This window comes from Salmo trutta, chromosome 24 (assembly GCF_901001165.1).
Source record: "Salmo trutta chromosome 24, fSalTru1.1, whole genome shotgun sequence".
Classification (NCBI taxonomy): domain Eukaryota; kingdom Metazoa; phylum Chordata; class Actinopteri; order Salmoniformes; family Salmonidae; genus Salmo; species Salmo trutta.
The window spans coordinates 1,716,323-1,738,585 of record NC_042980.1 but is presented as its reverse complement, the minus strand read 5'-3'; the positions used below and the strand labels follow the sequence as shown (position 1 = coordinate 1,738,585).

The following is a 22,263-nucleotide window of genomic DNA, read 5'->3' as shown; positions in this document are numbered from 1 at the left end:
GTCGGAGACTTGGAGGGGAGTTGCAATGAGATTAGTGGAAGAACAGCATCTAGTAAAGATGAGGTCAAGCGTATTGCCTGCCTTGTGAGTAGGGGGGAAGGTGAGAGGGTGAGGTCAAAAGAGGAGAGGAGTGGAAAGAAGGAGTCAGAGAGGAATGAGTCATCCTCAGGATAGAAACTTATCAAGGCGTCAAGCTCATTGATGAACTCTCCAAAGGAACCTGGAGGGCGATAAATGATAAGGATGTTAAGCTTGAAAGGGCTGGTAACTGTGACAGCATGGAATTCAAAGGAGGCGATAGACAGATGGGTCAGGGGAGAAAGAGAGAATGTCCACTTGGGAGAGATGAGGATTCCAGTGCCACCACCCCGCTGGCCAGATGCTCTCGGGGTATGCGAGAACACGTGGGCAGACGAAGAGAGAGCAGTAGGAGTAGCAGTGTTATCTGTGGTAATCTATGTTTCCGTCAGCGCCAAGAAGTCGAGAGACTGGAAGGTAGCATAGGCTGAGATGAACTCTGCCTTGTTGGCCGCAGACCGGCAGTTCCAGAGGCTGCTGGAGACCTGGAACTCCATGTGGGTCGTGCGCGCTGGGACCACCAGGTTAGAGTGGCAGCGGCCACGCGGTGTGAAGCGTTTGTATGGCCTGTGCAGAGGGGAGAGAACAGGGATAGACAGACACATAGTTGACAGGTTACAGAAGAGGCTACGCTAATGCAAAGGAGATTGTAATGACAAGTGGACTACACATCTCGAATGTTCAGAAAGTTAAGCTTACGTTGCAAAAATCTTATTGACTAAAATGATTAAAATGATACAGTACTGCTGGCTGGTGAAGTAGGCTAGCTAGCAGTGGCTGCATTGTTGATTTTGTTTGAAAGTGTAGCTGGCTAGGTAACCTCGATAGTTTCAGTGCTACACCTTATCATTATACAAAGGCAACTATGTAGCTAGCTAACACCAGCTAACCTGGCTAGCTAACCTCGATAATTACTCTAAACTACAAAATTATCTTAGATACAAAGACAGCAAAGACAACTATGTAGCTAGCTAACACTACACTAATCAAATCGTTCCGTTGTAATGTATTAGTTTCTATTAGTTTCTACAGTGTTGCTAGTCGGTAGAAGTTGGCTAGCTAGCAGTGTTGACTAAGTAGGAGAACGGTGGCGCAGGGCGGCGGACGAAAATAGCTGGCTAGCTAACCTCCATAATTACTCTAAACTACACAATTATCTTTGATACAAAGACAGCTAAGTAGCTAGCTAAAAAATTACTCAGATCAAACAAATCAAACCGTTGTAATCTAATGAGATGTAATATTACCTGCGGAGCGAAGTGCAGCTCGACTACTCTCTATCCAACGCAAATGCTCATAATTTTTTAAGCAATTTAGAAGTGTTGCTTCAATTCAAAAAATCACGTTGATCTGTCAAATTCATTATTTGATTCCAGACAAATTGAATAGAATAGGTTGAAGGAACCAAAATATAATTTTCGGTCAAACCAATCAGAAATAGCACTTCAGTTGAACAACAGTGCTGTCCCACTTTTTACACTGTAGAATAGGATCACCTAAAGTCAGCATGTCACTGGAAGAAGACTTGAAATAGACAAGATGGCGGAGTACACATTGTAGGATTACTTCATGGAGCTAAGGCTGGTTGAAAATTCGTTACACCAAGCCATACCTATCCTGTAATTTACAGTAATGGATACCAAAAATATTTGCTTAAATCACATTATCTGGTCTAACAATATGTAGCTACAGTTCTCTGTACTTTACTACGCCTGAGACACACTCAGACACACTGAACTGTACTACACTGTTCATACTGTATTTTTTTTTTTAAATGTTAATTTTACCATAAACATTCTTGTTTAATTCCCAGTTCTTTTTTGGGGTTTGCATTAAATCGTGTACACTCCCCTGTATTTTGTATTTTATAATTTGACAAATAAACATTATTTGGCTATATCTGAATTTCTAACATGTGTTTGATGCTACAGAGCACTGTACAGCTTATATAAATAAATATTTTCTGTGAATCCATAAAGGCAGTCAGATTTTGAAGATTGATAGAAAATATCCTTCTTTATTTTATGGTGGTTCTACATGGTCTTATGCTGGTCTTTATCTGGCTTCGGTACACTGGCAATGGTGTTTGGCATGGTGGGCTGGAGAAGCTAAGACTCTTTGTGCTTGTGGCCTGCTGGATAAGACTCTGCCGAAAGTGTTGTAGGGCTCATAGACCTTCTTAACCACCAACTCTTCGGACCTCTTGCAGAAGATTTGCTGGTACTGCACTTTTCCTGGAAAATCATGGTTGTGGTGTTAGCATTTTACACTTTTTGTGGAAGGGTGTAGGGTAACATGCGTTTGTTGGTAAAGGTGTCAACCGCATGGGACCTACAGGTAAGTGTTTAGAGACAGGCTAGTGTATTGTTTAGAGACAGTGAGGGATATTGGGAGCTGTTGTTGAAAGGGCTGCAGAAGGTGTGAAAAGTCTTAGGAGGGCTGTTGTTACACAGTGTGTATTGTTGTGTATGTGAGATTGAGGAGAAATTGCACCTCTCAATCAGTTCAGCCTGAAAATTCCTCTGATAATATTTGGTCACCGTAAACATAATTCTTTAAGCCACTAGCTTGTTTGTAATTAGCACAGCCAGGCACATGATGACAAACATTAGTGAAAAACAAATTTAAAATAAAAAATATTGCCTAGAGAAGTTCTGAGATTAGTGTGTGTTGTTCATTCAAAGTAAACAACTCCATCATCCAAGTTTGTGGGCATGCCCTATCTACCAAGCGGGCGGTATCTGCATTCACTATGAGTTGCGGACTTTGTGCTTCACTATGAGCAGACGAATGCACAGGAAGTCAACTTCCTGATTCTACCACTGAAATGAAAATGTGGTCATTATAGCTTGTGGTTTGGATCATTTAGATGTTTGTGACAAAAACCTAATTTTGTAAATATAGTAATGACCGTATGCCGTGGTAGAGCCAGGGTGAATTTTCCCTTTAAAACTAGAACCTTTGGGCCTCGAGGGACCATTCTTCAAGCTAACGAGGAGTCATTCTGAATGCAACGTTCTAATTGTTTAACATTTCTAATAGTTCTAATACATTTCATGTACGCTATTGCAAAAATATAAATTTTGCTTTGGGTAACAGAACACATTTTTATTTTATTTCAAATAACACAATATAATTTTCATTAGTTTGTTACTGTAGGCTATACGTAAAAACAAAAAACACCAAAAACAAATATTCAAGTGTTCTATCAAGTTTATTCGTGGGGTGTCTGTTACAACTTTGAAACAGAAAGCATATGTGTTGGAACACGGTAACAGCTTATTTTTATGACAAAATAAAACCACCAAGATGCACGGTCGTCAAGACGCATGGTCAAATGACACAAGCCTTCGGAAATTTCACTTGCTTGACACACTTTAACATACCTTTGTTTGGTTGTAGTGCGAAATAGTCTCCAGTTCTCTCTTTATTGGTACAAACACACCAAGAAAGTTGTGAAGAGGGCACGACAACGCCTTTTCCCCCTCTGGAGAATGAAAAGATTTGGTGTGGGTCCCCAGATCCTCACAAAGTCCTACAGCTGCACCATCGAGAGCATCCTGACTTGTTGCATCCTGACCTCACCGCCTGGTATGGCACTACAGAGGGTAGTGAGTACAGCCTAGTACATCAAGCTTCCTGTCATACAGGACCTAGAGTTGAAGTAGGAAGTTTACATACACCTTAGCCAACTACATTTAAACTCAGTTATTCAAAATTCCTGACATTTAATCCTAGTAAAAATTCCCTGTCTTAGCTCAGTTAGGATTACCACTTTATATTAAGAATGTGAAATGTCAGAATAATAGTAGAGAGAATTATATATTTCAGCTTTTATATCTTTCATCACATTCCCAAATGGTCAGAAGTTTACATACACTCAATTCGTATTTGGTAGCATTGCCTTTAAATTGTTTCACTTGGGTTAAACGTTCTGGGTGGCCTTCCACAAGCTTCCCACAATAAGTTGGGTGAATTTTGGCCCAGTCATCCTGACAGATCTAGTGTAACTGAATCAGGTTTGTAGGCATCCATGCTCGCACACGCTTTTTTAATTCTGCCCACATATTTTCTATGGGATTGAGGTCAGGGCTTTGTGATGGCCACTCCAATACGTTGACTTTGCGGTCCTTAAGCCATTCTGACACAACTTTGGAAGTATGCTCGGGTCATTGTCCATTTGGAAGACCCATTTGCGACCAAGCTTTAACTTCCTGACTGATGTCTTGACATGTTGCTTCAATATATCCACATAATTTCCATTCCTCATGAAGCCATCTATTTTGTGAAGTACACCAGTCCCTCCTGCAACAAAGCACCCCCATGATGCTGCTACCCCCTTTCTTCACGGTTGGGATGGTGTTCTTCAGATTATAAATTATAAATTGATTTGCATTTTAATGAGGGAAATAAGTATTTGACCCCCTCTCAATCAGAAAGATTTCTGGCTCCCTGGTGTCTTTTATACAGGTAACGAGCTGAGATTAGGAGCACACTCTTAAAGGGAGTGCTCCTAACCGCAGCTTGTTACCTGTAAAAAAGACACCTGTCCACAGAAGCAATCAATCAATCAGATTCCAAACTCTCCACCATGGCCAAGACCAAAGAGCTCTCCAAGGATGTCAGGGACAAGATTGTAGACCTACACAAGGCTGGAATGGGCTACAAGACCATCGCCAAGCAGCTTGGTGAGAAGGTGACAACATTTGGTGTGATTTTTCGCAAATGGAAGAAACACAAAAGAACTGTCAATCTCCCTCAGCCTGGGGCTCCATGCAAGATCTCACCTTGTGGAGTTGCAATGATCATGAGAACGGTGAGGAATCAGCCCAGAACTACACTGGAGGATCTTGTCAATGATTTCAAGGCAACTGGGACCATAGTCACCAAGAAAACAATTGGTAACACACTACGCCGTGAAGGACTGAAATCCTGCAGCGCCCGCAAGGTCCCACTGCTCAAGAAAGCACATATACATGCCCGTCTGAAGTTTGCCAATGAACATCTGAATGATTCAGAGGACAACTGGTTGAAAGTGTTGTCAGATGAGACCAAAATGGAGCTCTTTGGCATCAACTCAACTCGCCGTGTTTGGAGGAGGAGGAATGCTGCCTATGACCCCAAGAACACCATCCCCACCGTCAAACATGGAGGTGGAAACATTATGCTTTGGGGGTGTTTTTCTGCTAAGGGGACAGGAAAACTTCACCGCATCAAAGGGACGATGGACGGGGCCATGTACCGTCAAATCTTGGTTGAGAACCTCAATCGCATAGAAAATCTGTGGAGGGAGCTGAAGGTTCGCGTTGCCAAACATCAGCCTCGAAACCTTAATGACTTGGAGAAGATCTGCAAAGAGGAGTGGGACAAAATCCTTCAAATCCTTCCTGAGATGTGTGCAAACCTAGTGGCCAACTACAAGAAACATCTGACCTCTGATTGCCAACAAGGGTTTTGCCACCAAGTACTGTCATGTTTTGCAGAGGGGTCAAATACTTATTTCCCTCATGAAAATGCAAATCAATTTATAACATTTTTGACATGCATTTTTTTGTTCTTATTCTGTCTCTCATTGTTCAAATAAACCTACCATTAAAATTTATAGACTGATCATTTCTTTGTCAGTGGGCAAACGTACAAAATCAGCAGGGGATCAAATACTTTTTTCCCCGCACTACATCCACAGGTACACCTCCAATTGACTCAAATGTTGTCAATTAGCCTATCAGAAGCTTCTAAAGCCATGACATCATTTTCTGGAATTTTCCAAGCTGTTGAAAGGATCAGTCAACTTAGTGTATGTAAACTTCTGACCCACTGGAATTGTGATACAGTGAATTAATGTGTCTGTTTCCAATTGTCGTAAATATTTCTTGTCATGCACAAAGTAGATGTCCTAACCAACTTGCCAAAACAATAGTTTGTTAACAAGAAATCTGTGGAGTGCATGAAAAATGAGTTTTAATGACTCCAACCTAAGTTGGACTTCAACTGTATGTACTAGGCTGTGTCAGAAGAAGGCGCTAAACGTCATCAAAGACTCCAGTCACCCAAGTCATGGACTGTTCTCTCTGCTACCGCATGGCAAGCAGTACCGGAGAACCTGTAGGGGGGTGCGTACTGGCGGCAGAGAAGTCAGGCGCAGGAGAGCAAAAACGGATTTACAACGGCGCAGTTTAATAAACAAAACCACCGTAAGCAGAACAATATATCAATGGGTAAACAAAACCCGTTACACACCAGCATAACGTGCACAAGCATTACAATAAACAATTCCGGAGAAGGACATGGGGTGAACAGAGTTAAATACACAACATGTAATGATGGATTTGAAACCAGGTGTGTCGGAAGACAAGACAAAAAAATGGAAAATTAAAGGTGGATTGGCGATGGCTAGAAAACCGGTGACGTCGACAGCCGAACGCCGCCCGAACAAGGAGAGGGACCAACTTCGGCGGAAGTCGTGACTGCGCCAAGTCTAGGTCCAAAAGGATCCTTAACAGCTCTTACCCCCAAGCCATAAGACTGCTGGACAATTAATCAAATGGCCACCTGGAATATTTGCATTGACCCCCCCACCCCCCCACCACCCGCCCTTTGTTTTTACACTGCTGCTACTCGCTGTTTGTTATCTAAGCAGAGTCACTTTACCCCTACCTACATGAACAAAATAACCTCGACTAACTTGTACCCCCCGCACATTGAGCCCTCTATATAGCCTCATTATTGTTATTTATTTATTTAATATTTAATAAATACTTTCTTAACCTCTCTAGGGGAGGTGGGACGAAATCGACCCACACTATTCAACAGCCAGTGACAAATCAGAGCACCAAATTTCAAACCACAAAACGTCATAATTCAAAGTTCTCAAACATAGGACTATTTTACACCATTTTATAGATACACTTCTCCTGAATCGAACCACGTTGTCCGATTTCCAAAAGGCTTTACAACGAAAGCACAACATTAGATTATGTTAGACACAAAAAAAACACACAGCCATTTCCAAGCAACTAGCATGCATCCCAAATACCCAAAACACAGCTAAATGCAGCACTAACCTTTGAGGATCTTCATCAGATGACACTCCTAGGACATTATGTTACACAATACATGCATGTTTTGTTCAATCAAGTTCATATTTATATCAAAAAACAGCTTTTTACATTAGCATGTGATGTTCAGAACTAGCATACCCACCGAAAACTTCCGGTGAATTTACTAAATTACTCACGATAAACGTTGACAAAATACATAACAATTATTTTAAGAATTATAGATACAGAACTCCTTTATGCAATTGCGGTGTCAGATTTTAAAATAGCTTTTCGGCGAAAGCACATTTTGCAATATTCTGAGTACATAGCTCAGCCATCACGGCTAGCTAATTTGACACCCACCAAGTTTGGGACAACCTAACCTCAGAATTACTATTAGAAAAATGTATTACCTTTGCTGTTCTTCGTCAGAATGCACTCCCAGGACTTCTACTTCAACAATAAATGTTGTTTTGGTTCCAAATAATCCTTAATATATCCAAATGCCGCCGTTTTGTTAATGCGTTCAGGTAACTATCCAAACGGTGACGCTCGAGCTCATTTCGTGACAAAAAAATCTAAATATTCCATTACCGTACTTCGAAGCATGTCAAACGCTGTTTAAAATAATTTTTTATGCTATTTTTCTCGTAAAATAGCGATAATATTCCAACCGGGCAACGTTGTATTCATTCAGAGAGAGAAAGAAAAACATTGAGAAGTCTCGTGACCGCGCATCTCAATTTCACTGTCACCAGGATGACCACTCACAAACAGAGCTGTTGTACTTTGCCCAGAGACAGCAGACACCCCATTCCACTTTCTAGCGGCTTTAGAGAGCCAATGGAAGCCTTAGAAAGTGTCACGTTACAGCACAGATGCTGTAATGTTGATAGAGATGCAACAGAAGGACAACAAATTGTCAGACAGGGCACTTCCTTTATGGAATCTTCTCAGGTTTTGGCCTGCCATATGAGTTCTGTTATACTCACAGACACCATTCAAACAGTTTTAGAAACTTTAGAGTATATGCATATTCTAGTTTCTGGGCAGGAGCAGTAACCAGATTAAATCGGGTACGTTTTTTATCCGGCCGTTAAAATACTGCCCCCTATCCCAAAGAAGTTAACTATTTTTTTTCAACTTCATTGATGTTTAAGGGCTTGTAAGTAAGCTTTTCATGGTTACGTCTACATCTGTTGTATTCGGCGCATGTTACAAATACTATTTTATTTTATTGTGTTCTTGTCATTCTTCAGAACCATTGTGGAGTACAACGGCTGTGCAGGTGCCTTATTTTGCGCAGAGGGAGGGATCACTTTGTTCATGGTGCCGGCCAATTACAGTGAAGAGAAGAAATTGTCCATGGTGACATTTCTCCCCTTGCCATTGTAAGGTTCCACAAGCCTCATTACCACATTTTCTGACACTCGCTCACCTGGTGCCTGATGTGGATATTTTCCCAGATATTGAAAGCCGTTCAGCAGGTACAATTATGCACACTCAGAGAGTAGACTGATAAGACTATTTCGATTTGGTTGACTGATATAGGGTACATACCATTTTGAGATAATAAATAGAACAAATCAATACAATAGAATGGCCCGCCCTGTTCTTCAATCACAATTGGTGATTACATAATTATGCATTGTTCACTTCCTGTCGCTCATCAACTCACCCATTCACCTACTTTCTCCCCATCATACTTTACATAATTTATTTACTTATCTGTTATGTGTCTAATTGATTTCTGTATAGTTTGGTTCAGTTTCGAGGCAATTATTGGTGTGATTGGGAGGAGGGTGCAACAGGGGAAAACCTTAAACTGGTTAAAACTCCAGTTCTGTTTGTGATATTAAGATTCTAACACTGACAGTGTTATATACCGTAAATTCCGGACTATAAGCCGCAACTTTTTTCCCACACTTTGAACTTCGCGGCTTAAACAATGACGCGGCTAATATATGGATTTTTCCCGCTTTCAAATTTGTGGGTCCTGACAGCATAGAGCATTGTAAAAAAATCCACTATCATCAATGGGTTTCGAAAGGCTGGACTGCTGCGTGTTGAAGAGGGCTCAGCGGGGGATTTGCCTCCGGATGAAAGTGATGAGAGCGACAATGAAAACGATCCAATATCAGATGAAGCAATTCTGAGGCTATTCAACTCCGACACCGAAGGAGATGGTTTCAGTGCACAGGAGGAGGAAGGTGGTGACCAATGACTTTCTTGGTAGGCTACTGTTTACTGCTATTTTTTTGTTTTTGTTACAAGCCGTGTTTCGTTAAAGCCTATTTATTTTTGTTACAAGCCGTGTTTCGTTAAAGTCTATTTATTTTTGTTTCAAGCCGTGTTTCGTTAAAGCCTATGTAAAGTTAATTTGTTTCAATGTATCGGTAGGCACCTGCGGCTTATAGACATGTGCAGCTTATTTATGTTCAAAATAATATATATTTTTTTTATTCAGTGGGTGCGGCTTATATTCAGGTGTGCTTAATAGTCTGGAAATTACGGTAGACTTATTTAGGAAAAGTCAAGAACGGAGGGGTGCATGACTTTAAAAATTGTAGAGTAATACATATTTGTTTTATTCATAGCAGTCAAAATGACTGCTTTAGTAGTTGTAGAGTTAAACATTGTGTATGTCTGTGAGGTGATCAATTGAAAGGAGAGAAAAAAACTTTTCTCATGGTGCATTTCCACTAGGACATCCCCTCACACTAGGGTGTCGCCAGTGTTTTATGTTAATGTCAGCTCTAGTGTTATTGTGTTTCCATCAGGATCATTAAAGTTCACAGTTAGCCATTGATACAGTATGTAAATGAAGGCTGAAAAGTACCAGTGGCCTGGGCTTGACCCCAAGTTAGAGCAGGTCCACCGACGCCATGGCCCAGTACAGTAGATGGAAACAGTAAAGTCTGAGCCTTTAGGCTATCAGCCTGAATACCCGGATAACCACATGCACACAAACCACACGGAACCACACTTCATACGTGATGAGTAACCTTGCATGAGACATGACAACGTGTGTGTGTGTGTGTGTGTGTTTGTGGGTCTGAATCCCCCAAGTAGTCCTGGCTTTGGAGCTATTGTATTGTTGTCCAGGATGTCCTTCGGCTGTAGGTCTTGGGCCTAGATAGCGTTGCTATGGCAATCATGGGTGGAGCCTCACTCCAGCCTCTAGCAATGTGAGGAGGAGGAGAGGGGAGCAAAATAGAGCGCTGATGGCGCATTGCCACTAGGAATTTACCCTGGTGTTTTACACACACACACACACACACACACACACACACACACACACACACACACGTCTTCATACTACTGCTAATGCTGAGGAGCTGCCCACATTATTGGATGAGTGTTCTTTGTGTATCTGTTATTGTGAAAGGTTTCTGTGGGGCAGATTGATGGCTGATTGGTGATATGGATGTATGGTGTGTGTGTTTGTACTGTATGCTTATGTGACTGTGAAGGATATAGTAAGATTCCGATTTAGTAACACATACATAGTACTTTCTTGTTTCAAATATGCTTTAGGGAGTGAACATTATTTATAATAAGGGTTACATGGAGAAAATCAGACCTCTCTGAAATATAAATGGATTGTCATCCCTTTAGCAAAAAATACTTTACCTAAACTCTCCCTGAATGCTAAAATAAAAAGTAAAATAACTCCCCTATGCACAAAATAATAATTAAAACAAAGTGGATAGCAGAGAACATGTCTACCGTTTACTCACACTTCTTGGACAGACCAGAGCCCTTTAAATATGCCGTTTTAGAAACTGTTCGTCTTGTAAGCATTACATGGTAATGCCGAAATTCTGATAGAGCACAGGACTACGGGCCAGAAGGTTGTGGGTTCGCAGACCACCATGGACAAGAGTAGGGGTTGAGAGATCTCTTTTATGTTAAAAGCATTGCATGAACCTACCATAGTATTTGAATGTCAGAGAAAAAATTGCCTTTTATAAAAAAGCTGATGTGAGTTAGACCTTTAAACAGGTCAACATTCACAAGACGGCAGGGCCAGATGGACTACCAGGACGTGTACTCCGAGCATGCGCTGACCACCTGCCAATTGTCTTCACTGACATTTTCAACCTGTCCCTGACCGAGTCTGTAATACCAATGTTTCAAGCAGACCACCATAGTCCCTATGCCCAAAAACACCAAGGTAACCTGCCTAAATGATTACCAACCCGTAGCACTCACGGCAGTAGCCATGAAGTGTAAAGACTGGTCATGGCTCACATCAACACCATTATCCTAGAAACTCTAGACCCACTCCAACTTGCATACCGACCCAACAGATCCACAGATGATGCAATCTCTATTGCACTCCAGACTGCCCTTTCCCAACTGGACAAAATTAACACCTACGTGAGAATGCTATTCATTGACTACAGCTCAGCTTTCAACTCCATAGTGCCCTGAAATATCATCACTAACCTAAGTACCCTGGGACTAAACACCTCCCTCTGCAACTGGATCCTGGACTTCCTGACGGGCCGCCCCCAGGTAGTAAGGGTAGGTAACAACACAACTTCCACGCTGATCCTTAACACAGAGGCCCCTCAGGGGTGTGTGCTCAGTCCCCTCCTGTACTCTGTGGTCACCCATGACTGCATGGCCAAGCACGACTCCAACACCATCATTAAGTTTTCCCGACGACAACAGTGTTAGGCCTGATTACCGACAATGATGAGACAGCCTATAGGGAGGTCGTCAGAGACCTGGCAGTGTGGTGCCAGGATACCAACCTCTCCCTCAACGTGATCAAGACAAAGGAGATGATTGTGGACTACAGGAAAAGGAGGACCGAGCGGACCCCCAATCTCATCAACAGGTCTGTAGTGGAGCAGGTTGAGAGCTTCAAGTTCCTTGGTGTCCACATCACCAACAAACTATCATGGTCCAAATGCACCAAGACAGTCGTGAAGAGGGCATGACAAAGCCTATTCCCCCTCAGGAGACTGAAAAGATTTGGCATGTGTCCTCAGATCCTCTAAAAGACCCCCCTCTTTTACACTGCTGCTACTCTGTTTGTCTATGCATAGTCACTTAAACTCCACCTACATGTATATATTACCTCAATTACCTCAACTAACCTGTGCCCCCGCACATTGACTCTGTACCGGTACCCCCTGTATGTAGCCTCCCTATTGTTATTTTACTGCTGCTCTTTAATTATTTGTTATTTAAAAAAAATATATATATTTTTTTAATTAACACTTATTTTTCTTAAAACTGCATTGTTGGTTAACGGCTTATAAGTAAGCATTTCACTGTAAGCTGTTGTATTCGACTCATGTGACAAATAAAATTAGATTTTATTTGAAAGCTTTGTATTTATTATGGATCCCCATTAGCTGCTGCCAAGGCAGGGGTTCCTGGGGTCCAGCAAAATGGAGGTAGTTTTATACAATTAAAAACATAACATTACATTTCACAACACATTAAGTGTGTGCCCTCAGGCCACAACTCTATTACCACATAAAACACACAATCCCGTGTGTACATGTGTGTATATTGCTTGTGTCTGTGCTTGTGTCTGTGCCTCTTTTCCATAAGGTGTATTTTTATGGGGTTTTTTTTATCTGATTTTACTGCTTGCATGAATTACTTGTGGAGTCCATGCCCAGACGAATTGAGGATGTTCTGAGGGCAAAAGGGCTGCATGTCACGGTTGTCGTTGGGAAAGGAGGACCAAAATGCAGCAGAAATAAGTGTACTCATCCTCTTTATTAAATAAAGAAGGAAACCTGAAAACAACAAACACGTACACTGAAACACTACGACAAAATAACAGTCTGGCAAGGCACACAGCTAAACACAGAACAATCTCCCACAACATACAAACACACCCTAATATATGGGACTCTCAATCAAAGGCAAATAGACCACACCTGCCTTCAATTGAGAGTCTCCACCCCAATTACCTAAACATAGAATTACATGAATATCAAACAGTGCCCAAAAACCCCAGAATACATAAATCAAATGCCCTTCTAGAAAAACACCACCCCGAACCACATAAAACAAATACCCTCTGCCACGTCCTGACCAAACCACAATAACAATTAACCCTTATACTGGCCAGGACGTGACACTGCAATTAAATATTAGGAAGGTGTTCCTAATGTTTTGTACACTCAGTGTATATTGCTCTAGTCAAAAGTAGTGCACTATTTATGGGATATGGTGTTGAGATGCATACATATTGTATGGTTGTGCCAATATAAATTAACAGGATCTCCATGGTTGTGCTCCTGTGCATTAGTTTTATGGGAATATCGATATGGTCACTATACTGTATGTCTATTACAAATGTATTATTTGTAAACATACCGGAACAATCATGCAGACAAGTGATGTCAGTGAACACAGTAGTAACAAACAGAAAGCTGTGACTTGTTTAGACAGAGAGAGAGTGGACTGTGTGTGTGTTCTTATATGTGACTGTTTCTTGGTATATGTCGTTGTGCTCATGTTTATGTTTGTCAGTGTACATACAGGATGTACAGCACAATGCCTGGCTATTTAGCTAATTGTAAGCATTTAAGCCCTAAGCATGTGTAAGTGTGCCACTTTATTTATTTTTACACAGTTTACTGTTCTTTTAGTCAGAAATACAGTAAAAAACATGAGCTGACGTACGATGCTATGTGTGTCAAACTAAGATGCTTAGTCATGGTCAAACTCAGCGTCCGTCTTACACCGCCTCCCCCTTCCTCTCTTCCTCCACAGACGGCTCGAGAACAGGATGTTAATGCTTGATGGAATGCCTGCAGTCCGAGTCAAAGCCGAGCCCCTGGAATCGGAACAAGGGGTAAGAGAGCAGTTGTTTTCCAGACAACTCCCTTTTTTCCTTTCTCCTTTCTTTTCTTCCCTCCTCCCTGCAATAGGCCTATAATTACTCCCAGGCTTGAGAGGGAGAGCGAGGGAGAGAAAGAGAGAGCGAGGGAGAGAAAGAGAGAGTGAGGGACAGAAAGAGAGAGTGAGGGACAGAAAGAGAGAGTGAGGGACAGAAAGAGAGAGGGAGAGAAAGAGAGAGAGAGTGAGGGAGAGAAAGAGAGAGAGTGAGGGAGAGAAAGAGAGAGAGAGTGAGGGAGAGAAAGAGAGAGTGAGGGAGAGAGAGAGAGTGAGGGAGAGAAAGAGAGAGTGAGGGAGAGAAAGAGAGAGTGAGGGAGAGAAAGAGAGAGGGAGGGAGGGGGAGAGAGAGTGCGAGGGAGAGAAAGAGTGCGAGGGAGAGAAAGAGTGCGAGGGAGAGAAAGAGTGCGAGGGAGAGAAAGAGTGCGAGGGAAAGAAAGAGTGCGAGGGAAAGAAAGAGTGCGAGGGAGAGAAAGAGTGCGAGGGAGAGAAAGAGTGCGCGAGGGAGAGAAAGAGAGCGCGAGGGAGAGAAAGAGAGTGCGAGGGAGAGAAAGAGAGTGCGAGGGAGAGAAAGAGAGTGCGAGGGAGAGAAAGAGAGGGAGAGGGCGAGGGAGAGAAAGAGAGAGCGAGGGAGAGTGCGAGGGAGGGAGGGAGGGAGAGAGACATAGGGGAGGGACAGTGGGAGAGAGGGCGAGAGAGAGGGAGAGTGAGATTGAGTGACAGAAAGAGGGAGGGAAGTAGAGAAAGAGGGGAGGGAGAGAAAGAGAAAGAGGAAAAAGAGTGCAAAGACTTGGAGGAGTGGTTGGAGAGTGTGGTGGTGAGGAGGAGAGGGCCAAAGCAGCTGGGGTAGGAATGTATAGAAGACTTACTGTGAGGTTGCTGTAGCCATCAGGGAGTCCATGTTGGCAGGGGGGCAGAGGGAAGATTTCAATTCCATACTCCTCACATCTTCTGTCCTCTCTCCTCGTCTCTCAAAACCCATTGGATGAGAAAGCCAGACGTCCCTCCCCTCTGACCTTCTCCTCCAATGGGTTTTGAGAAGGAGGCAAGGGGAGAAGAGAGGACGCAACGAGTATGCAATTTAAGATTCTCCCAGAGTCACTGCTTCAGGGAGAGACACAAGGAAAACTCCCCAAACTAAAAAACTAAATTCTTGCTCTCTCTCTCTTTCTCCCTCCAATTCAAAATCAAAACACACACACATGCACGCACACACACACACACACACACACACCACAGTCTCAGCACTGGCGTACTAATAACCCCGCAACCCCACATGGCCCACAGGCTTTGGTTGCTGTAAAACTGCAACATTTTCTCTCAGCATCATGGAAAAATGTGTAGAATAACATGAAATTTGCTTTGAAATTGCCAAACTCTCTCAGCCTCAATGCAAAATGTGTAGAATTGCATGAGATTAGCTATACAACTGCACACTTTCTCTCTGCCCCATGGCAATATGAGTAGAATTGCAGGAAGTTAGCTTTAAAAAAGCAGCATTTTCTCTCAGCCTCTGGCAAAACATGTAGAATAGTGTGAGATTAGCTATTAAACTTCACATTTTTCTCTTTGCCTTATGGCAAAACCACAAACTGCAGTGCGCCACTGAGTCTCAGTCTCTCCCTAATTTACTGTATGCTGGAATATGTATCTTTCTCAGCCCTATGCCTGAAACCAACCAACTGTCTTTCCTCTATACAAACACACTATCATCCCTCCATCTCTCTGTCCATCTCTCACACGCCTACACACAGTCTCTCTCATCCTTCTTTCTCTCCCACCCTGTCTCTCACTATACCCCTCAGACAGACTTTCTGTTTCAATCCTCTCTCACTTTAGTTCAATTCATGACTGGCATGAAAAGTAAATGTAGATATATATAGTCAGAACAAATTGTAACAACTGCTTCAACAATTTCGTTATACTGTAAGTATGTAACAATATGAGTCCTAGCAGAATAAGAAGTGAAAAACAAAGACTCTTTCCCTCTCTCTCTGTCTCGATTATCTTAATACACTTCCTGTTACATGATGCTCTTGCCGCCTGAGCATACCTTCCCTCCAAACTGTGTGACCACACAGTATGCAAAAAACGGACACTTTTCATGGGCGTTAAGTCCGTTTCATCCTTTGCTTTTCTGTTAATTTGCATAATCAGTTACCTTTTAATTTAACCTTTATTTTGACAGGGAGTCAATGCTGAAACCAAGGTCTCTTTTCCAGATGACACCTGTATAGCACAACAATACACATTAAAATACAATAAACACATTAAACTACACATTCATATACACATTATTATGCACAATATGCGAAAAGCAAAACACAATCATAAAAAAACAGACACATTCTTTAGTAAAAAGGTCCCCTATCAACCATCTGAAATGCCCGAGAGGCCCCAATTCCTCCAATTTTAAAGTGCATTGTAGATCATTCCACACGTAAGGTGCAGAAAAACCAAAAGAAGATCTAAGATGCACTTTGACGGGCTGCATGCTGTAGTGAAGTGAAGTGTAGGTCTTGTACCATTCCTCTTTGCAGCAGGCATAGCAATTTGTAATTTTGTCATTGCAATTAGTTTTGGCCGCTGGGTACTTTGTGGACTATTTATTACAGGAGTCCAACGTTATTTTATATTATTGTTTTTCCCCAAACATAAGTTAAATGCTCTTTGGTCTAAAAATGAGTCAGCTAAAGTAGAGACATGAATTGGTCTTCTACTGTGCAGAAGCTGTTGCTAGGTTACAACAGAGCTTTGTGTAGCGGTTACAGCTGTGTGTATGTGCATAAGAGTCCAGCCCATGTTTTATTTTTAGTGATGGCTGTCGTCAGTATATACAGCTATGATTTATTTTCCTTCATGTGTTGTCAATAACTTGTTGATTCTAATATATTTTGTAATCGCAGACATAATGTCCGTGATAGGCTTGGGGATCAATTCTGAATTAGGTTGGGAATTGGTCTAATTCCAATTCACTTCATGAATTTGAATTGTCCACACCCCACAGGAAGCAGAATTGGAATTGAATTTCAATTCAAGGAAGTAGCAATTGATGAAATTAAATTCATTGACATTCAAATGACTAATTTATTCCATACATCATGCACCTGTCTATGGTTATGTTTAAAACCTCTACGGGATCGGTGTCCCTCCACCGGGAAGGTTGAGCTAACGTGCGCTAATGTGATTAGCATGAAATTGTAAGTAACAAGAACATTTCCCCGGACATAGACATGTCTTATATGGGCAGAAAGATTACATTCTTCTTAATCTAACTGCACTGTCCAGTTTACAGTAGCTATTACAGTGAAAAAAGACCATGCTATTGTTTGAGGAGAGTGCACAACATCCAAAGACTTTTATCACGGCGACTGGTTTGGTACATTCACCTCTGAAGGTAAATAATGTACTTGCATTCAGTAATCTTGCTCTAATTTGTCATCCTGAGTGTCCCAAAGATAAATGTAGCATAATTTTGTTTGATAAAATACATTTTTATGTTCAAATGTAGGAACTGGGTTCTACAGTTTGAACCCCTGCAGTGTCTGGCTCCACACCCATCCTGCCCAGCCATCTAGATGTGTGAAAGTTAGTGTATAAGCTAATGATGCATCATGTATGACATTCCTGGCAGTGTGTAAACTTAACATACAAAATGATATGGTAATACAACATTTTTCTGTAGTTATGTACTTGAAAATGTATCAATTGACCAATTCGGCACATTTGGGCAGACTTGATACAAAATATTGTCCAGTTTTGAAATGCTTCACTGGATCAATCTGAAACTTTGCACACACACTGCAGCCGTCTAGCAGACAAAATCTAAATTGCGCCTTAACTGCAATAATACGTTATGGCCTTTTTCTTGCATGTCAAAGACGATGGAACAAAACAAATCCACAAAGATGCATGTCGTTTTGTTTGTATTACCTTTTACCAGATCTAATGTGTTATATTCTCCTATATTAATTTCAAATTTCCACAAACTTCAAAAGTGTTTCCTTTCAAATGGTATCAAGAATATGCATATCCTTGCTTCAGGTCCTGAGCTACAGGCAGTTAGATTTGGGTATGTCATTTTAGGTGAAAGCTGAAAAAAAGGGTCAGATCCTTCCATGTTTTGAAAATGTTCATTTAAAAAAAGAATCCTCCTAAACATAGTTTTAAATAATGACAGTGGTCTGGAAATACTGTAAGATTATTTTGTAGATTTTCTGTAATAATTTATAATTCACTTACATGTAATTAAATATGATGAAAAAATACATTTCCCAGAAAGCATTACAACAAGCACTCCAGAATGGATGGGAACAACCTAACATATTATGACAAACATGCACACAGAATACTGTTTGACCAATTTGAAATCGTATCTGGATTTGTTAGAAAGATGTGGCGGATGCTTTTTTAGTCAAAATATTTGTCAAAAGAATGAGACTCATATGTTTTATGTCTCAGTTGAATTTCTATGAAATGGTTAAATGCTACTTACTTTGATTCAAATTCAATTCAAATTCTGGTTCCTGTGTGTGGCCAGTGGTGGAAAAAGTAGTCAATTGTCATACTTGGTTAAAAGTAAAGATACCTCAATAGAAAATAACTCAAGTGAAAGTCACCCAGTAAAATACTACTTGAGTAAAAGTCTAAAAGTATTTGGTTTTAAATGTACTTAAGTATCAAAAGTAAAACTATAAACCACTTCAAATTCCGTATATTAAGCAAACCAGATGGCAAAATGTTCTTCTTATTGGGGGGACGGATAGCCAGGGGCACATTCCAACTTTCAGACATAATTTACAAACAAAGCATTTGTGTTTAGTGAGTCCGCCAGATTAGAGGCAGTAGGGATGACCAGAGATGTTCTGTTGATAAGTGTGTGAATTTGACAATTTTCCTGTCAAAATGTAATGAGTTCTTTTGGGTGTCAGGGAAAATGTACATTATTTTCTTTAGGAATGTAGTGAAGTAAAAGTAAAAGTTGGCAAACATATAAATAAAAAAAAGTAAATTACAGATACCCCAAAAATCTTCTTAAGTAGTACTTTAAAGTATTTTACTTAATTACTTTACACCACTGGGCATGGCAATTGAATTAAATTCAGAAATTCCGAATTGACTCAAACCCTGGTGTGTGATATAAACTGTAGATTTTAAGGATTACTTCTTAGAAATTTACAATAAGAAGAAACACGTTTTTATTTACCTGTCTAAATCATTCTACACTGTGGACCACTCATTACTTATTCAGAGGCTTTCATCAATTGGTCTGGACCAGGCTGCTTGTAGCTTTTCAGCTACACTCCTTGTCACTCCTGTCATTTGCCAAAGAGAAGGGCCCTTCAGCAATCTTCAAATATGAACATTCTATCATTAATGAGATTGAGGAGATCAGATGATATAATCCTGATTCGATAACCCTCACAGCTACCATCCAATCACAATGTAGATATAAATTAGACTATGAAAACATTCTAACTTAATTCATGAATTTGATTGGAAGCATTTTGACATAAAACATTTCATTGTAAACATAAACATTGAGTGTGGGAGAACAGGATTTCCCTTTGTATTGCATTTTGATCAGATCACACTAGATAAGCTCTCACCAAACTTCCCCGCCAGTTCATTGCGAAACCTGTAGCCTATTTTATATAGTGCATTCAAGAGCAAGGTGCTTCCTTCCTCGAATATATACTGAAGAAAAATATAAATGCAACATGCAACAATGGGTGAGTTAGTTAATATAAGGAAATCAGTCAATTGAAATAAATTCATTAGGCCCTAATCTATGGATTTCACATGATTGCGCAAGGGCGCAGCCATGGGTGGGCCTGGGAGGGCATAGGCCCACTCACTGGGAAGCCAGGCCCAGCCAATCAGAAAGAGTTTTTCCCCACAAAAGGGTTTTATTACAGACATAAATACTCCTCAGTTTCATCAGCTGTCTGGGTGGCTGGTCTCAGATGATCCCGCAGGTGAAGAAACCAGATGTGGAGGTCCTGGGCTGGTGTGGTTACACGTGGTCTGCGGCTTGAGGCTGGTTGGACATACTGCCATATTCTCTAAAATGACATTGGAGGTGGAGAGAAATAAATATTAAATTCTCTAGAAACATATCTGGTGGACATTCCTGACAACTGCACATTTTGGAATTTTGTTGTCCCCAGCACAAGGTGCACCTGTGTAATGACCATGCTGTTTAATCAGCTTCTTGATATGCCACACCTGTCAGGTGGATGGATTATCTTGGCAAAGGAGAAATGCTCACTGGCAGAGATGTAAACAAATTTGTGCACAAAATTGGAGATAAATAAGCTTTTTGTGCATATGGAACATTTCTGGGATTTTTATTTCAGCTCATGAAACATGGGACCAACACTTTACATGTTGTGTTCATATTTTAATTCAGTATATATTTTTAATTGAACAAAATAAGTGGCCAAGCTATATTGCTACTTCTGGGACACACATTGGGCTAGGCTACTGGTTCAAGAGCTATAAGAGGAATACAGAGAGGATGGAAGGGACAGAGGCCAGTCTAGATTCCAGCAGAGATGCAAGAAGGGAACAGTTGTGCAAGAAGGCAATTGCACAAGAAGGGAACAGTGAAGACAGAGTTGTGTGAGTTATAAGTTAATTAATAGGCTGGGCTATTAATCCATAATTCGTATGCTGGCCTATATATTAGGCCTAGCCTACTACAGTGAATTAGGCGACCACTTAGCAAGCCAGAGACAAAAAATTGTTTTGTCTGTTGCACATCTTGTGCCAATGAATTGAAGTGAACATTGCCAAATGGTCAGTTTAATTAAATGTGCAATAAAAAAGTATTGAGCCTAGGCCTATTTAATGAAACCTTGGCTGTTGATGTAGGCAACAGATCACAAAGCAGGGAATCACCGATTCCCCACTGAGGTCCTTCTTGGAAATGGCAAGTTCACTTTCATCAATAAACGCATATCAAGTGCAAGTGCGCTGTCCAGCAGCTCACAGCAGGATGGGGTGTCTTTTCAATTAGGAGGGACGTCTAAAGTGGATCGCAAAAAACATTATGATCACATTTCCTCAATAAACATTTTAGACATACTGTACGGGGACACCTATACATTTGGCAGCCAAGCATGAGTGATCATTGTAGCATTTAATCGTCTAGACATGATGTTGAAATATCTTCAAGCTTAGTTTGAAAAAAACTAATGCTGTGCATATCTTCCTCTGGAATAAGGCAATTGCTGGGACAATAATTACATAACCAACTTCTCTAGTAATATTATAGCTGTCTCTCTCTCCACCCCTTTAAACCTTCCTGGTCAATTCATTTGATAGGCTACATTATTTTAGCATTATGCTATAATGTAGACTAGGCCTACTTTCTGATGGACTACGGCCAAGATTTGAAGGTGTGCCTCAGTTTTAAATAAGATAAATGTGTTTTGTGTGTGTCTGAGGTGCGGTGGTGGCTTTGATTGATGGGCCCTTTTAGGCTTTGTGTGTGTGCGTGTGTGTGAGAGAGTTTGCTTATTCTCTGTCTATTCAGAAAGTTTCCTAAAGTAGCCTGTCTGGACTCCATCCCTTAACTCCTTACGAGTCTATTGAAGCACCTGTGCATCAATCTAAATAACGTGATAAAAAAACAATCCCAATCTAAATCCATCAGTTTATAGCGGTGTCTCAATCCACCACATCTGCCTATGTCGGCCTTCTGCATCTGCGGTGGAAAGTGGCAGAGCTACAGTGCTGTTTGTCAGACCATGAGACATCCCGAAAATCGTTATTCTCACGAAAATGTCTGTAGAATCCTAACAGTTTGGCGAACTAACCACTCTATGGAAAGGGGATACTCTCAAAAACACGATGGTGTTATACGTTTTGCTTTATGACCCCCACAAGTGTCATGGGACGTGTCTGAAGCTAACCAATTCAAATGTATGTAAGTATTGAGGTAGTTTTGTGCCAACAAAAAAAGGGTTTAAATGTGTCCAGAAAACACATATTTCTTGAGCTTTCTTATATCTAGATATAAGACACACATCAAAAACGTATTCCTTATGAAGTATTATTTGACTGTCTTTTTTGCCATTCATGAATGTGTTATTCAATGCGTTTCTATGGGCTGAAAAGTAAAGGCCAAATATGGAGCTATTAGAGATTAATAAGAGAGGATGGACAAATAATATAACTGAAATGTAAATGTAAAATGTAAGCAAGACATGACGATCAGCATATGTGTAAGGAATTACGACAGGTGGCCGTTTTGCTTTTCTTTCCA

At 41.0% G+C, this 22,263-nt stretch overlaps 1 protein-coding gene across 1 annotated transcript in view; it reads left to right on the top strand.

The window, feature by feature from the left end:
- Nucleotides 1–22,263, top strand: part of LOC115161466 (Krueppel-like factor 12) — a 189,973-nt gene that overhangs the window by 38,021 nt on the left and 129,689 nt on the right. Inside the window, exon 3 of the mRNA XM_029712456.1 lies at nt 13,869–13,950. Within this exon, the coding sequence (XP_029568316.1) occupies nt 13,869–13,950 (82 nt within the window). The remainder of the gene's footprint in view (nt 1–13,868; nt 13,951–22,263) is intronic.